Source organism: Strix aluco, chromosome 14 (genome assembly GCF_031877795.1).
Source record: "Strix aluco isolate bStrAlu1 chromosome 14, bStrAlu1.hap1, whole genome shotgun sequence".
Classification (NCBI taxonomy): domain Eukaryota; kingdom Metazoa; phylum Chordata; class Aves; order Strigiformes; family Strigidae; genus Strix; species Strix aluco.
Window position 1 is genome coordinate 22,135,835 of NC_133944.1, and position 15,964 is coordinate 22,151,798.

General features: G+C 45.2%; 1 protein-coding gene across 5 annotated transcripts in view; it reads right to left on the reverse strand.

The window, feature by feature from the left end:
* The window catches only part of CMTR2 (cap methyltransferase 2), a 37,673-nt gene that overhangs the window by 20,697 nt on the left and 1,012 nt on the right, over positions 1 to 15,964 (reverse strand). For 2 of the 5 annotated variants that reach the window (XR_012625162.1, XR_012625163.1), the window contains exons 1-2: positions 15,901 to 15,962; positions 11,591 to 13,990 (exon numbers count right to left, since the gene is read on the reverse strand). Coding sequence is in view for 3 of the 5 variants with exons in the window: in XM_074840217.1 (XP_074696318.1) it covers positions 11,677 to 13,971 (2,295 nt within the window). In the remaining 2 variants the exon portion in view is untranslated. Of the gene's footprint in view, positions 1 to 7,011; positions 13,991 to 15,156; positions 15,179 to 15,757; positions 15,824 to 15,900; positions 15,963 to 15,964 lie in introns of those variants that run through there. The other 3 variants (XM_074840217.1, XM_074840218.1, XM_074840216.1) reach the window with 3 other exon arrangements.

The following is a 15,964-nucleotide window of genomic DNA, read 5'->3' on the forward strand; positions in this document are numbered from 1 at the left end:
TTAAGAATCAGGTTGACATAGTGCTGAGGGATATGCTGCAGTTGGGAACTGTCAATGTTAGGTTCATGGTTGGACTGATGATCTTCAAGGTCTTTTCCAACCTAGACGATTCTGTGATTCTGTGATCTTCCAGACATGGTTCAGAAGGGCTTGAAGGGGGAAGGGGAAGAGAAGCGCATACAGACAGCACAGTCTCAATTTGTACTCCCTCTGCAAACAAGACAAAAAACCCTCTGCAAACTACAGGTGAGGTTCTGTCCATGTTTTTCCCAGTTCCTCCTCTATCCAAACACCTTTCTGAAACCCTGCTGGCTACTTTGACAGAACCTTGCCCTCCCAGTCTCTGCATGATACATCAGCCACAGAGGCCATCCCAGTCCCCATATCTTAATCCTGGTTTCAGTTTCATCTCTGCTGTGAAAAGCCAGAATTAGAGTCCTTAAAACCTCATGTACCTTCGGGGGAAAGGATAAATATACAAGTTGGCTCTAAGACCAGATGGCGTCTAAAGGAAATTATGATAATTAAGCTTCAGAGTTGTAGATTTCCAAGGGACTACTTCACTCCAGCACCAGACCTCTAGGCCAGTGCAGCAGTTATTAAAATTATAAGTTTCACCACATTTTATTAATTGCTAATTACTGCTTCATTACTTCCACTCATGCTCCTGAGACTGCTGCTGTTACTGTTTCCTTCAGGTCACTTCAAAACTGCAAAGAGTGATGTGATGAGTAAAGTTAGTTGTTGAAATGTAAATAGGTATTCTCAACCACTACGTGTGCTTAGACCCAAAGCTGTTCTGAGGTCTGTTGCACTAGCTAAGCACACTTTTTAATCAGGATCACACCAGAGGACTCAGAAGAGGTCTGTAACTCCCATTCTAGCTCCACATTAGAAGCTTCTAGCTCCACTGTCCCAGCATCCAGCCTAAGGAGCAATGGCTGTCCTGTCTGTCCCCTCTGTAACCCGCTGAGAAACTAGTCAGACTGAATTTCACATTTGAGGCTGATCCGCTTCCTATTCAAACTCCTGCCCAGAAGTTTGAGCAAGTACAGTTAGAATCTGCTCTCGGTTTTCTCACACAGAGCAGTGATACTTACTCCACATGGAAGGTGCCGGAATTAAAAGTTGGGCAATATCCACAGCTTTGAGGAGGTTTCCAAGTACAGAACTTTCACAAAACTAGTCACATAATTAAGAGCCAAAACACTTCTATAAATCCATGGGCTTTATACTGCTCTGTTTCATAATGGAAACAAAGCAAATTTAGGTTTTATTCAGCACCAGTGCTATTAACTGCATCTTAGGCATAACTGTACTTCTCTATAAATCTAAATTTCATTAACACCCTGGAATAAATTACTTTGTGATTTATAGTTAAGGCCATAGTACTGACAGTTAATAAACACCCAGCCTACGCTGGTATTTCCACGCAAAGTACAAGCTCACCCTAGTTGAGGACTAACCTCTTCAGGGTTCCCACAGAGCAGATGCAGGTTTTTGAACTAGCTCTCCTCTCACTCCCAATACGCTAGCTGGAGCCAGGTCCCTTTCAGTCTGTGCTAGCACTCAATGCCAGTTCACAGAATCGTCTAGGTTGGAAAAGACCTTGAAGATCATCCAGTCCAACCATTAGCCCAACATTGACAGTTCTCAACTACACCAGATCCCTCAGCGCTAAGTCGACTCTACTCTTACACACCTCCAGGGATGGGGACTCCACCACCTCCCTGGGCAGCCCATTCCAACACCCAACAACCCCTTCTGTAAAGAAATGCTTCCTAATATCCAGTCTAAACCTTCCCTGGTGCAGCTTGAGGCCATTACCTCTTGTCTTATCACTTGTTACTTGGTTAAAGAGACTCATCCCCCCTCTCTGCACCCTCCTGTCAGGCAGTTGGAGAGGGCCATGAGGTCTCCCCTCAGCCTCCTCTTCTCCAGACTAAACCCCCCCAGTTCCCTCAGCCGCTCCCCATCAGACCTGTGCTCCAGACCCTGCACCAGCTCCGTTGCCCTTCTCTGGACACGCTCGAGTCATTCAATGGCCTTTTTGGAGTGAGGGGCCCAAACCTGAACCCAGTATCTAAGAGGTGCAGGGCTGCTCTGTGTTTTCCAGATGCGACAGCAAGCCTCCGCTGACGAACATCACCATTTCTACCAGCTAGGAATCCTACAGCCATCTCAGTCCTAGGTGCACTAATCCCAAATGCATCCTGTGCTACTGATCTACTCCACGCAGGGCTCTATCCACTGCTTGCGGTGTAGCTTACTCAAGCTACATAGCTGGGGACCTCCTATCAGCATTGCTGCAGTAACCAAGGCAGGGAGCTCTGGCTGCTCCGATGGCTCCCGTGATTCAGATGTCGCCAGCAGCAGCACTCCTGCCCCACACCCACCCTCCTCTGCTGAACACTCATCTGTCAGAGAGCATCATTATTTGAGGGGACATGTCGCTATTCAGCAGGCGTCTTGGAGTGGAGTTTCATTGTGACCCCAAGACAGATTTCATTACATTTCAACTCAACGGCGCTGAGTTGTGCTCCGTTGTCAACCTGAGGCAGTCAACTGATTATAAAGCAAGTATTTAATCACCCTAACTCTCTAGAGATTTAAATAAAGGCACTTCACTACCACAGTCCCTTCATTCCTTAGTCTAATTGAGGTTTCATTACTGCCTGGCTACTGGGTCATTGTTTTGAGGCACAGGTACCTGACAGCTTAGGACCTGCGGGTACCTCCGCGTGAGCTTTCATTTGTATCCGGCAGCATTGGTCCATCCATCTCTTAGCTACACAGATAATGACCTCTGACTTCAGCAACAAATAAGATTTGAATATTGATTCACCTCTCCCTGATATCCACCAATTTAAACAAATCAATTCACCAACAAGTGACAGTCACTTCTCTCTGCTATCCCCAATTAAGATAAATCAATTCTTTAACAACCAACAGTCATCCTCATTTAGTAAAGCACTATGAAGATGCACTTTAATAGAGGTGTTCAAGTTTTCTACGGAGGTAAAATATTGTTTAAATAAAAGGGGCCACTAACTGTGGCGCACTAGTTCAAGTATGAGTTGTATTATAGGTAAAATTTCATCTCCCCAGTCTCACTGGGGGACACTGAAGAGCTGACACAACACAGTAAAAGAGAGTTTGCTAAATATCTGTACAGCCAGGGAGAGAGCCGATTTGCTTTGTGCTCAGTGATTTGGCTTAGCTTTCAACACCAACTATTTAAATTCAAAAGCTGGCAGGCATGTTAGCATATTAAGATCTATCAAAATTCAAATAAGATTTATAATCAACCTAATGTACTGTATAAAATGACTTTAAGGACTGAAGAAGTCACATATGCAGTTTTTAAGGTCTGCAGCAGCAAAATTAAGATATCTGCATTTTCCCTGTACTTTCTAATCTATCATTTCATATGTTTTTAGGCACTGTTTTGATACTGTTATATTGGGAATGCAAATATTTCATAGAACTGTTTATGAGTTTAAATACAATTCTGACCATTTACATGTCCCTGTAATTCAGTAAAATCACATTAAACAGTATTTCCACCAAAATCAACCTGACAATCCTAAAGGGCTCCTCCAACCCAGACCCTTGTTTCAAAGACCATTCACTTCCAAAGTCCTCACATCCCCTGCGGTACATTTGACATAACAGCCAATGCTTACAGTCTAGAGCTTCACGAAAATCAAGCGAGGCACCGTCCTGCATTTCAGCATACGCTCAACACCACTTCTAGTTTAAAGATTTCCCCAACAAACACCTACTAGCTATGAGGGTATCAAGGTATCAGAACAGCACACATACATAGGAATGCATATACAAAGCCAGGGGCTCGGCTACTTAGACCATGGGACTCGCTTTGAGAAACCTGGGCTGCAGGGGGCTGTTGGAGTCCAACTGTCAGAAGGTGAAGAGCATCTTCAGCAATAGGCTTGCCAAGCTGGTGAAGAGGGCTTTAAACTAAAATTGCTGGGGGAGGGGTACCCCGTTCCATCCCACTCCTACCAGCTTGATGCCAGTGCCAGCAATAGATGCTCAGAGCCTGGAGCGGGGTCACAGGGCAGCAGGAGAGCACCTGAAGAGCAGTACAAAGACATTCCAGTCAGAAAGTCAGCTTCATGGGGCCCAACTTAAATGCCTCTATGCAAACGCACATAGCATGGGCAATAAACAAGAGGAGCCAGAGACATGTGTATGCCTGCAAGGCATGATCTTATTGGCATCACGGAGACATGGTGGGATCCTATGGCTGGAGTGTTGGAATGGAAGGTTACAGGCTCTTTAGGAAGGACAGGCAGGGGAGACGAGGAGGGGGTGTCACCATCTATGTCAGGGACCAGCTGCAGTGCAGGGACCCCTGGCTGAGGATGGATCAGGAGCTGACCTAGAGCTTATGGGTCAGAATTAAAGGGAGGGCAGGGACAGGAGACATTTTTAGTGGGGGTCTGCTACAGGCCACCTGACCAGGAAGACTGAATGGATGAGGCCGTCTATAGACAGACAGGAGCAGCCTCATGTTCACAAGCCCTGGTTGTCATGGGGGACTTCAACCACCCCAGTATCTGCTGGAGGGACAAACAGCTGGGCATAAGCAATCCAGGAGGTTCCTAGAATGCATTGATGGTAACTTCCTTCTCCAAGCGACAGAGGAGCCAACAAGGAGAGGTGTGTGCTGCACCTTGTTCTCACCAAACTCAAGGGCAGCCTTGGCTGTAGTCACCATGAAATAGTGCAGTTCAAGAACCTTAGGGCAGCAAGGAGGACACGCAGCAAGCTCCCTACCCTGGACTTCAGGAGAGCAGACTTTGGCCTCTTCAGGGATCTGCTTGGCAGTAGCATGGGATAAAGGCCTGAAGGGATGAGGGGCCCAAGAAAGCCGCTTGATATTCAAGGATCACCCCCTCCAAGCTCAGGAGCAATGCATCCCAACAAAGAGGAAGTCAGGTAAGAACACCAGGAGGCCTGCAGGGATGAACAAGGAGCTCCTGGACAAGGTCAAGCACAAAAGGAAGCCTGCAGAGGGCAGAAGCAAGGACAGGTAGTCTGGGAGAAATACAGAGGAACTCTCTGAGCAGCCACAGATCATGTTAGGAAAGCTAAAGCCCTGAGAGAAATAAATCTGGCCAGGGACATCAAGGGCAACAAGAAAAACTTCTATAGGTACCTCCATGATAAAAGGAAGACTCAGGAAAATGCACGCCCTCTGTGGAAGGAAGCGGGAGACCTGGTTACCCGGGACATGGAGAAGGCTGAGGTACTCAATGACTTCTTTGCATCAGTCTTCAACAGCAAGTGCTCTGGCCACACCACCCAAGTCGCAGAAGGCAAAGGCAGGGACTGGGAGAATGAAGCACCCCCCCACTGTAGGAGAAGATCAGGTTCAAGACCATCTGAGGAACCTGAAGGTGCACCAGTCCATGGCACCTGATGAGATGCATCCATGGGTCCTGAAGGAACTGGTGGATGAAGTGGCTAAGCCACTAGTCATCATATTTGATAACTTGTGGCACCATGGTGAAGTTCCCACTGACTGGAAAAGGGGAACTTAACCCCCATTTTTAAAAAGGGAAATAAAAAGGACCCTGGGAACTACAGGCCAGTCAGTCTGACCTCGGTGCCCAGCAAGATCATAGAGCAGATCCTCCCGGAAATTATGCGAGGGCACATGCAAAATAAGGAGGTGATTGGTGACAGCCAACATGGCTTCACTGAGGACAAATCTTGCCTGATGAATCTGGGGGCCTTCTACAACGGGGTTACAGTGTTCGTGGATAAGGGTAGAGCAACTGGCATCATCTACCTGGATATGAACAAAGCATTTGACACTGTCCCACATGACATCCTTGACTCTGGACAGACGTGGATTTGATGGATGGACCAGTCAGGGGATAAGGAATTGGCTCAACAGTCACACTCAAAGACTTGTGGTCAACAGCTCGATGTCCCAGTGGAGAGCAGTGACGAGTGGTGTTCCTCGGGTCAGTGCTGGGACCGGCGCTGTTTAACACCTTTGTCAGTGACACGGACAGTGGGATTGAGGCACCCTCAGCAAGTTCATGATGACACCGAGCTGTGTGGTGCAGTCGACATGCTGGAGGGAAGGGATGTGCCATCCAGAGGGACCTGGACCGGCTGGAGAGGTGGGACCGTGCAAACCTCATGGAGTTCAACAAGGCCAAGGGCAAGGTCCTGCACATGGGTCGGGGCAATCCCAAGCACAAATACAGGCTGGGCGAGGAGTGGATGGAGAGCAGCCCCAAGGAGAAGGACTTGGGGGTATTAGTGGATGGAAAAATGACTATGAGATAGCAACGTGCCTCACAGCCCAGAAAGCCAACAGTGTCCTGGGCTGCACCAAGAGAAGTGTGGCCAGCAGGTCGAGGGAGGAGATTCTCCCCCTCTACTCTGCTCTGGTGAGACCCCCCCACTGCAGTGCTGTGTCCAGCTCTGGGATCCCCAACGCCAGAAGGACATGGACCTGCTCGAGTGGGTCCGGAGGAGGCCATGAGGATGATCAGGGGCCTGGAGCACCTCCCCTGTGAGGACAGGCTGAGAGAGTTGGGGGTGTTCAGCCTGGAGAAGAGAAAGCTCCAGGGAGACCTTATAGAGGCCTCCCAGTAACCGAAAGGGGCTACAGGAAAGGTGGGGAGGGACTCTATTGGGGAGTGTAGGGATAGGACGAGGGGTAACGGCTTTAAACTGGAAGAGGGAAGATTTAGATTAGATATAAGGAAAAAATTCTTTATTGTGAGGGCAGTGAGACACTGGCACAGGTTGCCCAGAGAAGCTGTGGCTGCCCCCTCCCTGGAAGGGTTCAAGCCAGGTTGGACGGGGCTTTGGGCAACCTGGGCTAGTGGAAGGTGTCCCTGCCCATGGCAGGGGGGGTGGGACTAGATGATGTTTAAGGTCTCTTCCAACCCAAACCATTCTATGATTCTGTGATTCTATGATTCTATGAAATAGCAATATTTAAAACCTAAAATAAAATAATTTCTCCAAATAACATTTATTTTCCTTTCTTTTAAAAAAAGGTCTTTTATCACTCAGTTGCAGACCAAGTGAAAATATGCAATAGCCATGTAAACCAACATCCCTTCATCTACTTAGAAAAATATACACATCTTTCAAAACAAAAGCACACATGGATTAGTTACAAAGCAAAAGCTTCATAGCTGTACAGTCTTGGGGGTTTCCACATGTGCAAACATGAACATATCCGTGTGTACAAGAAAGGTGCACACAACTGATGAACTGTTTCTTCAGGTGGTTATGCCTCAAAGCCTTTTTAAAAGAATTTTTAGCAAGGAAAGGCTAGTAAATCCTGCCAGCTGCATGTTATATGAGCCTCTCCTGGCTGGTGGAAGTGTCTCCTGCATTTATAGGTCTCCTAAAAGTTCTGCTTTTTATAAGCATAAGTGTCTACAGCCACTGGCTAATTCTTCTAGCAAATTTCATTCTTAAGTCTTGAAATCAGCTCTGGACCCACAAGGAGTCACAAGAGAGGGCTCAATGGCAATCCAAATTATTGCCTAAAGAGTAAGCAATGAACAGCCACAGGCTGAGCGCTTTTCTGGCATAAACAGCTCCATTTGATCTTTCTGTCAAGTGACTGAAGCGCACAAAGAACTGGAACTAAGGATATCTGCATGGCATTCACAAAAACAGTTGCAAGAACGAGATGGAGAAACCATTACCAGACTTTGGCAAGGAAATTTTAATCTCAGTCTTTGCTTACTGAAGTGCTAAAAAAAAAAAAAAAAAGAGTGATATTCAAAGGCTACGAGGTGAAATTTAGAGGCTCTTGTTTAAAAAATGAGAAATGGGGAGAAATACCGATAAACACCCTCATTTCATACCACCCAAATGGTAAGACAATGACACAGGATTTCCCCCGCTTTACCATTAAGAATTAAATCAAGTGTAAATTAAAGGGATATCAAAAGACGGTTTTAGGGATGGTAACAGGAGGCAGTGAGGCTTTAGCTTACTGGTCAACCCTTGCTTCCAGTGAAGCAAGGCCCGAATGTTATTCTGCATCCTAAAGCACCCAGCTCACAGCCCAGAAATCAGGGTGTTTTTCTTTTCTCCTACCTTCTACATAGGCAGTATTAATCCCTTCCTGTTAAGTCCCAAATTGTTTTTCTAATGGAATAGAGTTCTGCTACATATCCTACTATTAGAACCAGTAATTTGATAGATCCAGCTTAAATTAAGATGAATAGACACCAATTAGTACCATTTTAATAGACTACCGAATTTCATACTATAAATCTCATTATGTTTTGTAGAAATTAAATTGGAAAGTCAGTGGCAAGAACACATACAATCTGTGCACATCCAGATGAATCTAAATACAATACAAAATTAGTAAAATTAGTAGCAAGTCTCTTAACTTTAATGGAACTCAACTTTAAAAAAAAAAAAAAAAAATCAGCATTTTCACTTAGTGGAGTACCCAGTTCATTCAACCCTCATTCAATTGATTTCAAAATGTTATGCTGGCTTAAAACAAAAGATCCAAAAAGTTTCAGAGAAATAATGTAGCTCACAGCTAATCACTGGGCCTAGATATTGGTCCTTCATTGGAAACCTGTAACAGCAGGGCTACAAAACTAAGTTTACCTCAAGTTTGCATGAATCTTGATCACATCATAACCAGCTTATTCTCTCCACCCCCTCTATTTTTCCCACGTGTGAAACCTGAAGGTCCTAATTATGAAAACCAATGCCCAGTTCATCTTTGAGCAGGTGAAAAAACAACTTAAAAGCAGTCGGGATACTAGGACACTTTATCACGTGTCACACAAAATCAAATCAAACTGGCCAAAACCTGACAGCCTCGATGAAGGCAGGAGTCATCAGACCCTCTCCACAAAGGTTAATACATTCTTCCCTTGCGTTCTTACATATTCCAAAAGCCACAACAGAAATTAACTGTCACTTCTCAAAGAAATCTTTGATCTAACGACAGCTAGGACAATGCAGGATTCTCACAATTAAAAGGACAAGTGTCATTCCTGACTTTGACACTCCTGCCATTAAGACAACAACAATAATTTAAAAAGACTCTCCAAACCACATCCTTTCTTTTTACAGGAGCAGCTGCTGTCAAAGCATTTCTCCTGTCATCGGCCCATGTCTGCCAACAAAAAAGTTCCAGAGCAGATCAGGCATCAGGATCCACAGGACATTGGATTTCCTTTGGTTTAGAGATCTGGCTTTCCACAGGAGGGCTTGCACACATTTTTTTGGGGTTTACTTCCAAACAGAGGGATTATGCATCCCCACTAGCTCAGTAAGTACACAGTCCTAACTCCCCCGAAGCTTTGTGACCATCTAAAATGTTTTCTCCTAAAAATTTATGAAAAAAGGGAGACTGTCTGATGATACGGAGAATGATGGGATGGGAGGAATCTCATGGAAGTCTGCATAGCTTGTCTGAGGTACAGAACAGACCAAGAAAAGCTTGAAAAAATAAATGCATTTTCTCTCACGGTCTGTCAGTCACCTCAGGATTTTACTTTACCTATAGAACAATAATTTTAAAATATTAGACTAATGTTAGTAAGAAAAAACCCAAGTTATTTAAGTACCTACTAGATGAGATGCTTCTGGCTACTCACAGCCGAGTGTAAGCGCACCCATGCACCTGCAATATCTCATTTACCCCTGCTTTAGAGGTATCTTTTCAAATGCTTCAGCTCAGCGGGAGTTTCAGAAGCATTAATCACCTCTGAAGCAGTGGCAGAGACACAGGGGTGTCTTTGGTGGACAGTATTTTTATCCTGCTTTTTGTTTGAGATAAAGATGACTTCTACAGGTGATCTTTGATACTGTCTCATCATCTGTTCTTGTACAATATTTCTTCCCCTCTTCTTTATTGCCGTTTTCAGTATTTCTTTTTTATTCCTCAGTGAAATTAATCTGTGGCCCTGCTTGCACTCTTGAGTTTACAGGTTCAAAAATGATTTACAGGAGAAGCTATTACTGCATATATCTCCCAGACTGTAGCCTCTGTTCCCTTCCTTCCTGGTCTGAAAGAGGAAGCATGACTCAGCTCATAGCAAAAAGAGCGAGTTCATTTAAATAAATTAAAATGGACAACGGCCAATCTCAGAAGCTTTTGTTAGGTAGCTTCTATTTACATGCAAGTATAAAAAGCAAGATTTTTAGAAAATGTTGTGAATTAGTCAGACCTGAGCCACCAATTCATTCACCTATCAAGTTCTTAAATAAAAATGAACTGTTAAATGCATTAAACTCTGCCCCGATCAACGTGGCAAGAAAGCCTATTAAATGTGCAGCACCTCCAGACAAAACAGTTTTTCAGCAGTGCTTTTAATCCCTTACCAGTAATCAACTATCCTTCAAGCTCTCACATTATATAATTAGAAGTGCTTCCAGAAGGTGACTGGTAATTTATCAGGAGAGTAGGTTTTCCTGCTTGCTAACTCCATTCTTTTGACCTTTTTCTACAAGATCTTGCACCCATCAAAGTCATTTTTCCTTTAAACATCATTTCTCCCTCTGAGCAGGTTGTTCCATGTACACTACAAACTTAAAACTAAACGTTAATATACGCAAGTTAGGCCTCAAAATTCAGCTCTCAAAGGATCAATATGGAAAATAAAGTTTGACTCCTTTAAAGGAACAGTCAGTTACCAACTTCATCATTTTTATCCTTAAGGGGAACCAACTGAAATCTTAATCGTACTTTCCCAAAGAAAGTCATCACATATTTCTTCAGCTTAATGCTCCTCCAGCAGTACCCAAAGCATTTCTTGATATACAAATCTGTGCATGATCACATTTTTAGCCTGAAAAACATGTGCAGTTCCTCATTAATAGCTGCTGCAATAGACAGATGCAAGTCTTCGCTTTCACTCAGGAGTCTCAAATTATTTTAAGGAACACCCATAAGCCACTTAAAAATAACTTTCTAACAGCCCATTCATTGATGGGGAGACAAAACCATACAATAACCTGTCAAAAACCATACAGCCTGCTGCTCTTCACATAAACAAAATTAAAACCAAAGAGCATCTATCCCTGGACACCTCTGCTACTGCCTACAGGCTGTCATTTTTAACCCAGCCTTTGTGAGACAGCTACCTGCTCACAAGACACTCATCCCTCAAGTCTTACATCAGGCTTGCACACTGCTGAGCATTCTGGCCCAAACTTCACATTTCGGCTTCTACAAACCCTGGAAAAGTACACAGGTGTGTCAAAACTCCCACGTTTTGCTCCACAGAAGAGGGTTAATGTCACACAAGGGGGTCCCCCATTGTCTGGCCTGATGCAACAGGTACAAATCACCATAGCACCGCTCACCACAAAGACCACACTTCTGACCCGGGTGGTACACAAAGGAATTTGCTCAGAGAGTGCTGTGACAGAGGACAGACAGTTTCTCCGCTTCAATCACTGTCTCTCTCAAGTCCCCCATGCCCAAGATTAAAACCTCAGGCTACTGTACGACAGGCCAATATGGTGCAAGTGGGATTGATAGCTCAAAACATCCTCCCAACAGTCACAATGTCACACCAAGGTTTTACAGTAACATTACCTCCGCATTAACAATGTTTTTAACACCTTCTACCCGCCTGTGAAACAAGGTCTAGCAGCAGCAACTTGCTCAATTCTAGAATTATTCTAAAGTGAAATATTGCTAGTCATTTGCTGCTGTTTAGCTTGCACAATCAAATGGAGTTGTCTCTTTGCAATGGCTGTGTTTAAATCCCATAAGAAGTCCAACAGTTTGCTCTGGAGGAGAACCTCCATAGGCACAAACTGCAAAACCTGCTGGGGAGAGTCCGAGTCTAGTAAAGAGCTCATCAGTTTACTCAGATGCTGCAGATATTCAACAACTGGATTTGGGAGGCCTCGGTAACCAATGCACAGCAAAGCAGCACTAGTCCTTAGAGGCTCATGGGAGGTCGGACAAGCAAACGTGACACATCTGAAACAGCAGTGCAGTATAAAGACCAGGCCAGCTGTGAAGCGTGTAAAGCAAGAGAGAATAGGCAAAATCAACGCATCTCCCACTGTAAGCTGATTCAATGAATGCAGAACACACTCCAAAAGCTGCTGCTGGTACTTTGGTTCTCCGTCATAAAGCAAAGAGAAGCTGAAAGTCAGCAGTGTGGCTGAGTCCAGGAGCTTTATTTCCATACTGGGTTGGCTTTCAGTATCACAGAGGAATGGAAAGTCCACCACAAGGCACTTGAATTGGTCACTACATCTTTCATTTAGGACTTCCTGATGACAGCTGGAAAGGTCAGACACTTCTGCCAGTATCAGTTCCCCAGGAAGAACTTCACAGGATTGACAAGTCTGCAGCATTTGTCTGCTTTTCAGCCTCCCCTGCACCAACTCGTTCATAGCTTCATTAAGATTTTCCAAAACTTGACCATCACAAAACGGAGAACATTTTACCACTGGTAGTCTTTTGCCTTCCAAAATGTACCACAAGCTACACTCAAGGTTACAAGACAATCCCTCCAGGATGCACATTTTTCCAGCATTATTTAAACTATGTTCTTCAGCCCAGTGATTAAAATAGCCCTTTGCCACTTTATCATTCCACGTAAGGGTTTCCAGCATCTTCCTTTCATTGTAGGTACTAAAATATTTGTTTCTTTGTCCAAACCATTTCGCATTCATGCTGCATCCAGTCTGAGATTTCTTGACAAGCCAGTTATTTCTGGCAATGGGTTTCATATGAAGTCTTTGCATGAAGAACTCTACTGCACAATCTCTCAACTCATTCAGTTTTGTCTGCTCTGCTTCTTCCATGCGCTCAAAGAGATGGATGTTCTCAGAGATAGTCTCTACCTGGCACTTGTGAAAGAACATGCAACACTCTTCATGTATTTTAAGAAAAGATTCCGGTAGCATATGCTGGGGAAAAAGTGCTTTGTTGACCATTTCTGTTCCAAAGTTCTGTATCATCTTAGAAAGCAGCAGATGAATGCTTTCTCTGCCCATATAACGAAGACAAATCACATAGGCCTCTGAGTTTCCAGCTTTGCTAGTGGCTGGCTTAAAGACATGGACCTCCTCAAAAGAGCAGTTTAGCAGAAAGAGCAGATTGGTAGAACAGTGTTCAAACAGCGTGAACATCTTCAAAACAAAGGAACCTCCAGTGCCCAGGATCATTAAAGCAGTGACTGTTTCACAGTAATGAAGGGGCGAGACAAGAGCCTCCTGTTCTCCTGGATTTCCCTGGCAATCAAAGCTGCCATCAGCAGTTACCAAGTGAACTGTGGCCATATTACTTACAAAGTTCTGAAGCCCTGTTAGATGTTTCAATGTCATCACATCACCAGTGTTATCTGGGCCAAAGTACCACCAAGGCAATGTATTTGCCATAAGACGGTCATCCATGATCATTGTAAGAGTGTCATTTGCTTCATGATACGGGTTTAAAGTATTAGCTACCCAATTCCAGTCGCATGGGACATGGTGGGATTTCAAGTAGTGATTGAGACTGGCGATAAAAGCTCCAGGTGCTTCACAGAGGTGGACAGAATTCAGTTCTCCGTCCTGAAGAGCTTCTTCGGGGAGAAGAGGAAAACTGCACAGGATCTCATGAAACTTGCACCACGCCTGGGTACACAGCTCGGCATTCACAGATTTCTTCACATGAGGAATTATTTTCCCTGCTTTATTGGTAAATGAGGTATGCTGATGCCATTCATCCAGGTTCTTATCACTCAGCTGATTCTTCACTTCATTCATTGAGTCCTTCAGAGCCAGGAGTGAGCTGAATTCCTTGTGATCACATGTAAAAGCATCACTGGGATCTGGGAGCTGCCATTCATTATTCACTGGCTTAGTGTAAGTAAACTTCTTTTCAAAGAGCTTCTCAATTTCAGAAAGAATTTCAGGACTGAACTTTTCAAGGTTTCTAGTCTGGTCAACATAAGGCTTCTTACATTTGTTCATTCTTGGATTGATTCACAATCTGGAGAACAGCACGGGAGAAGAAACAATGTCACTCCAATCATACAAGCATATAAATAAGCAGAGCTTTTTTTAAAAAAAATAAAAATTTCTCATGCTTAACCTCTGTATTCTAGAATATGAGAGAAATGTTTCACAGAATCATGCCCCAATGAGGAAAATAAATGAGGGCTATCCTGAATAAGGCTATTTGGAAATCAGGAGGTCCAGAGGTTCAATCACCCTTCGTGCTATTTACACAGAAAGCGAAGAAGAGTTGGCTGCTGCTTCGGCTCTTCATCGGCCTCTAAACACTGTGCTCACTTTATAGGTCTAAACACTTAAACACAAGTATCTCTCTCGGTCACAAAAGAGAACAGACCACAAGTGATACAAATTAAACAAGTGGCACAGAAATCTTTTCATCTGATTATCGTAGTATTTATCCAAGAGATCAAAGTATGAAGAATGAGGAGCCCCAAGCAAAGACAGCTTTGAGAGGGAGCAGACCTGCTCCTCCTATTTCCCAAGAGCGAACCCTCACACCTCTTCCACCTAGCCCAGTGTGATGTTGGGAGAGCCCCCCCAGCCCCGGCACCCTTGCTAACAGCCCCTTAAGCTGAAGAGACCCTGGTGAGGGGTTTAACACCAGCCTGCAAGCAAAACCTTTCCTGTGCTCAGCATTACAGCTCCCTGCCAGGCCTGTGCAAATCCTTATGCCATGCTCTCCCTCCTGGAAAAACAGTGATGATCCCAAAGTGAGAAAAGACTTTCTTGCATCCATGGGCAATGCTAACTCATGCTTGATGTTAAAGAAGAAAGTAGTGCGAAGTGTTGTGCTCTGAGTGGGTAACAGCAGACTAACACAAGCATACTTCACGCAAAGCTACCGAGTCTGCTGCACAGTCCAGTGCACACCACAAAGCACACAAGGCAGAAGTTGGGTTCACTAATCAGCCAGCCAGCAATCTCTGCAAAACCAAGATGTTCATTTAAGCAAAATCATCAAAATTACCACAAGAGACACAAAATCCCTCAGTGTATCATTTTAACCATCCCCCCCAAACCACCCCATTTCCTCAGAAGCAAAATATAATAATCTTAAGTGTTACAAAACAGTTTAGTGTGAAAAAACGTTGGAGAAGAGTTGAGAAACTTTAGAAGCAAACGGGACAAAGAATGTCCAACCTAAATACTTTACTCTTCCCCGTGAATCCACACAGCATGTCAGGCCACCGTCCCACCACCACCACAGCCATCCCCCCTCATAACCATCAGCCCGCTGCGGAGAAACACATGGTTTGTACTTAGGGGTGAAGTTTCATCTCTCATTTCCCCAATTCAATTGCCTTTCAGTAAGCATATTTAGTTTCACTTTCCTTTATGCAGGTGCATTTTGGCTTTAACCTAGGCCCTTCTCAACATGCTGGGGAGAGGAGGGAAACTAAGGGAAAGACCACTGTGCCCTAACCCAGTTTTACTTCATTTTTAAATACAAACTGTGAGAATGGCCTTTTAATTACAGCTCACACCAGCAAATCCCTGAACAAGCTATCACCCAAAGCACGACAAGGAAAGTGGCAGACAATCGCCTGCTTTTTTCTTTTTTATAATTATTTCCAGTCCCCGCTGGCCTGGACTCGATTCACGCCTGCTAAAGGGCTCTGGGCTCCTCCCCGCCCCGCCGCGCCCCTGCCCCGCACACCCGCTCCCCCTCGGCTCTGCCCTCCCCCGCCGCCAGCCCCGGCACCCGCTGGGGGCTCCCCGGGGAACCCCGCTCTCCCCTTACCGCCCCGCCCCAGCGCGGCCTGGCCGCCTCCCTCCTCCCCGGCCGCTCGTAGAGCCGTGCCCGGCGGAGGCGTCTCCCCGCGCCGCCCGCTCGCTACGCGAGGCCGCGGTTGCCGCGCGGCCTAGAGGAGCCCCCGCTCTTACCCGGCGGGCTGCGGCGGCGGCAGGCGGGGCAAGGCCCGGCCCCCTCGCTCCGCCGCCCGGCCCC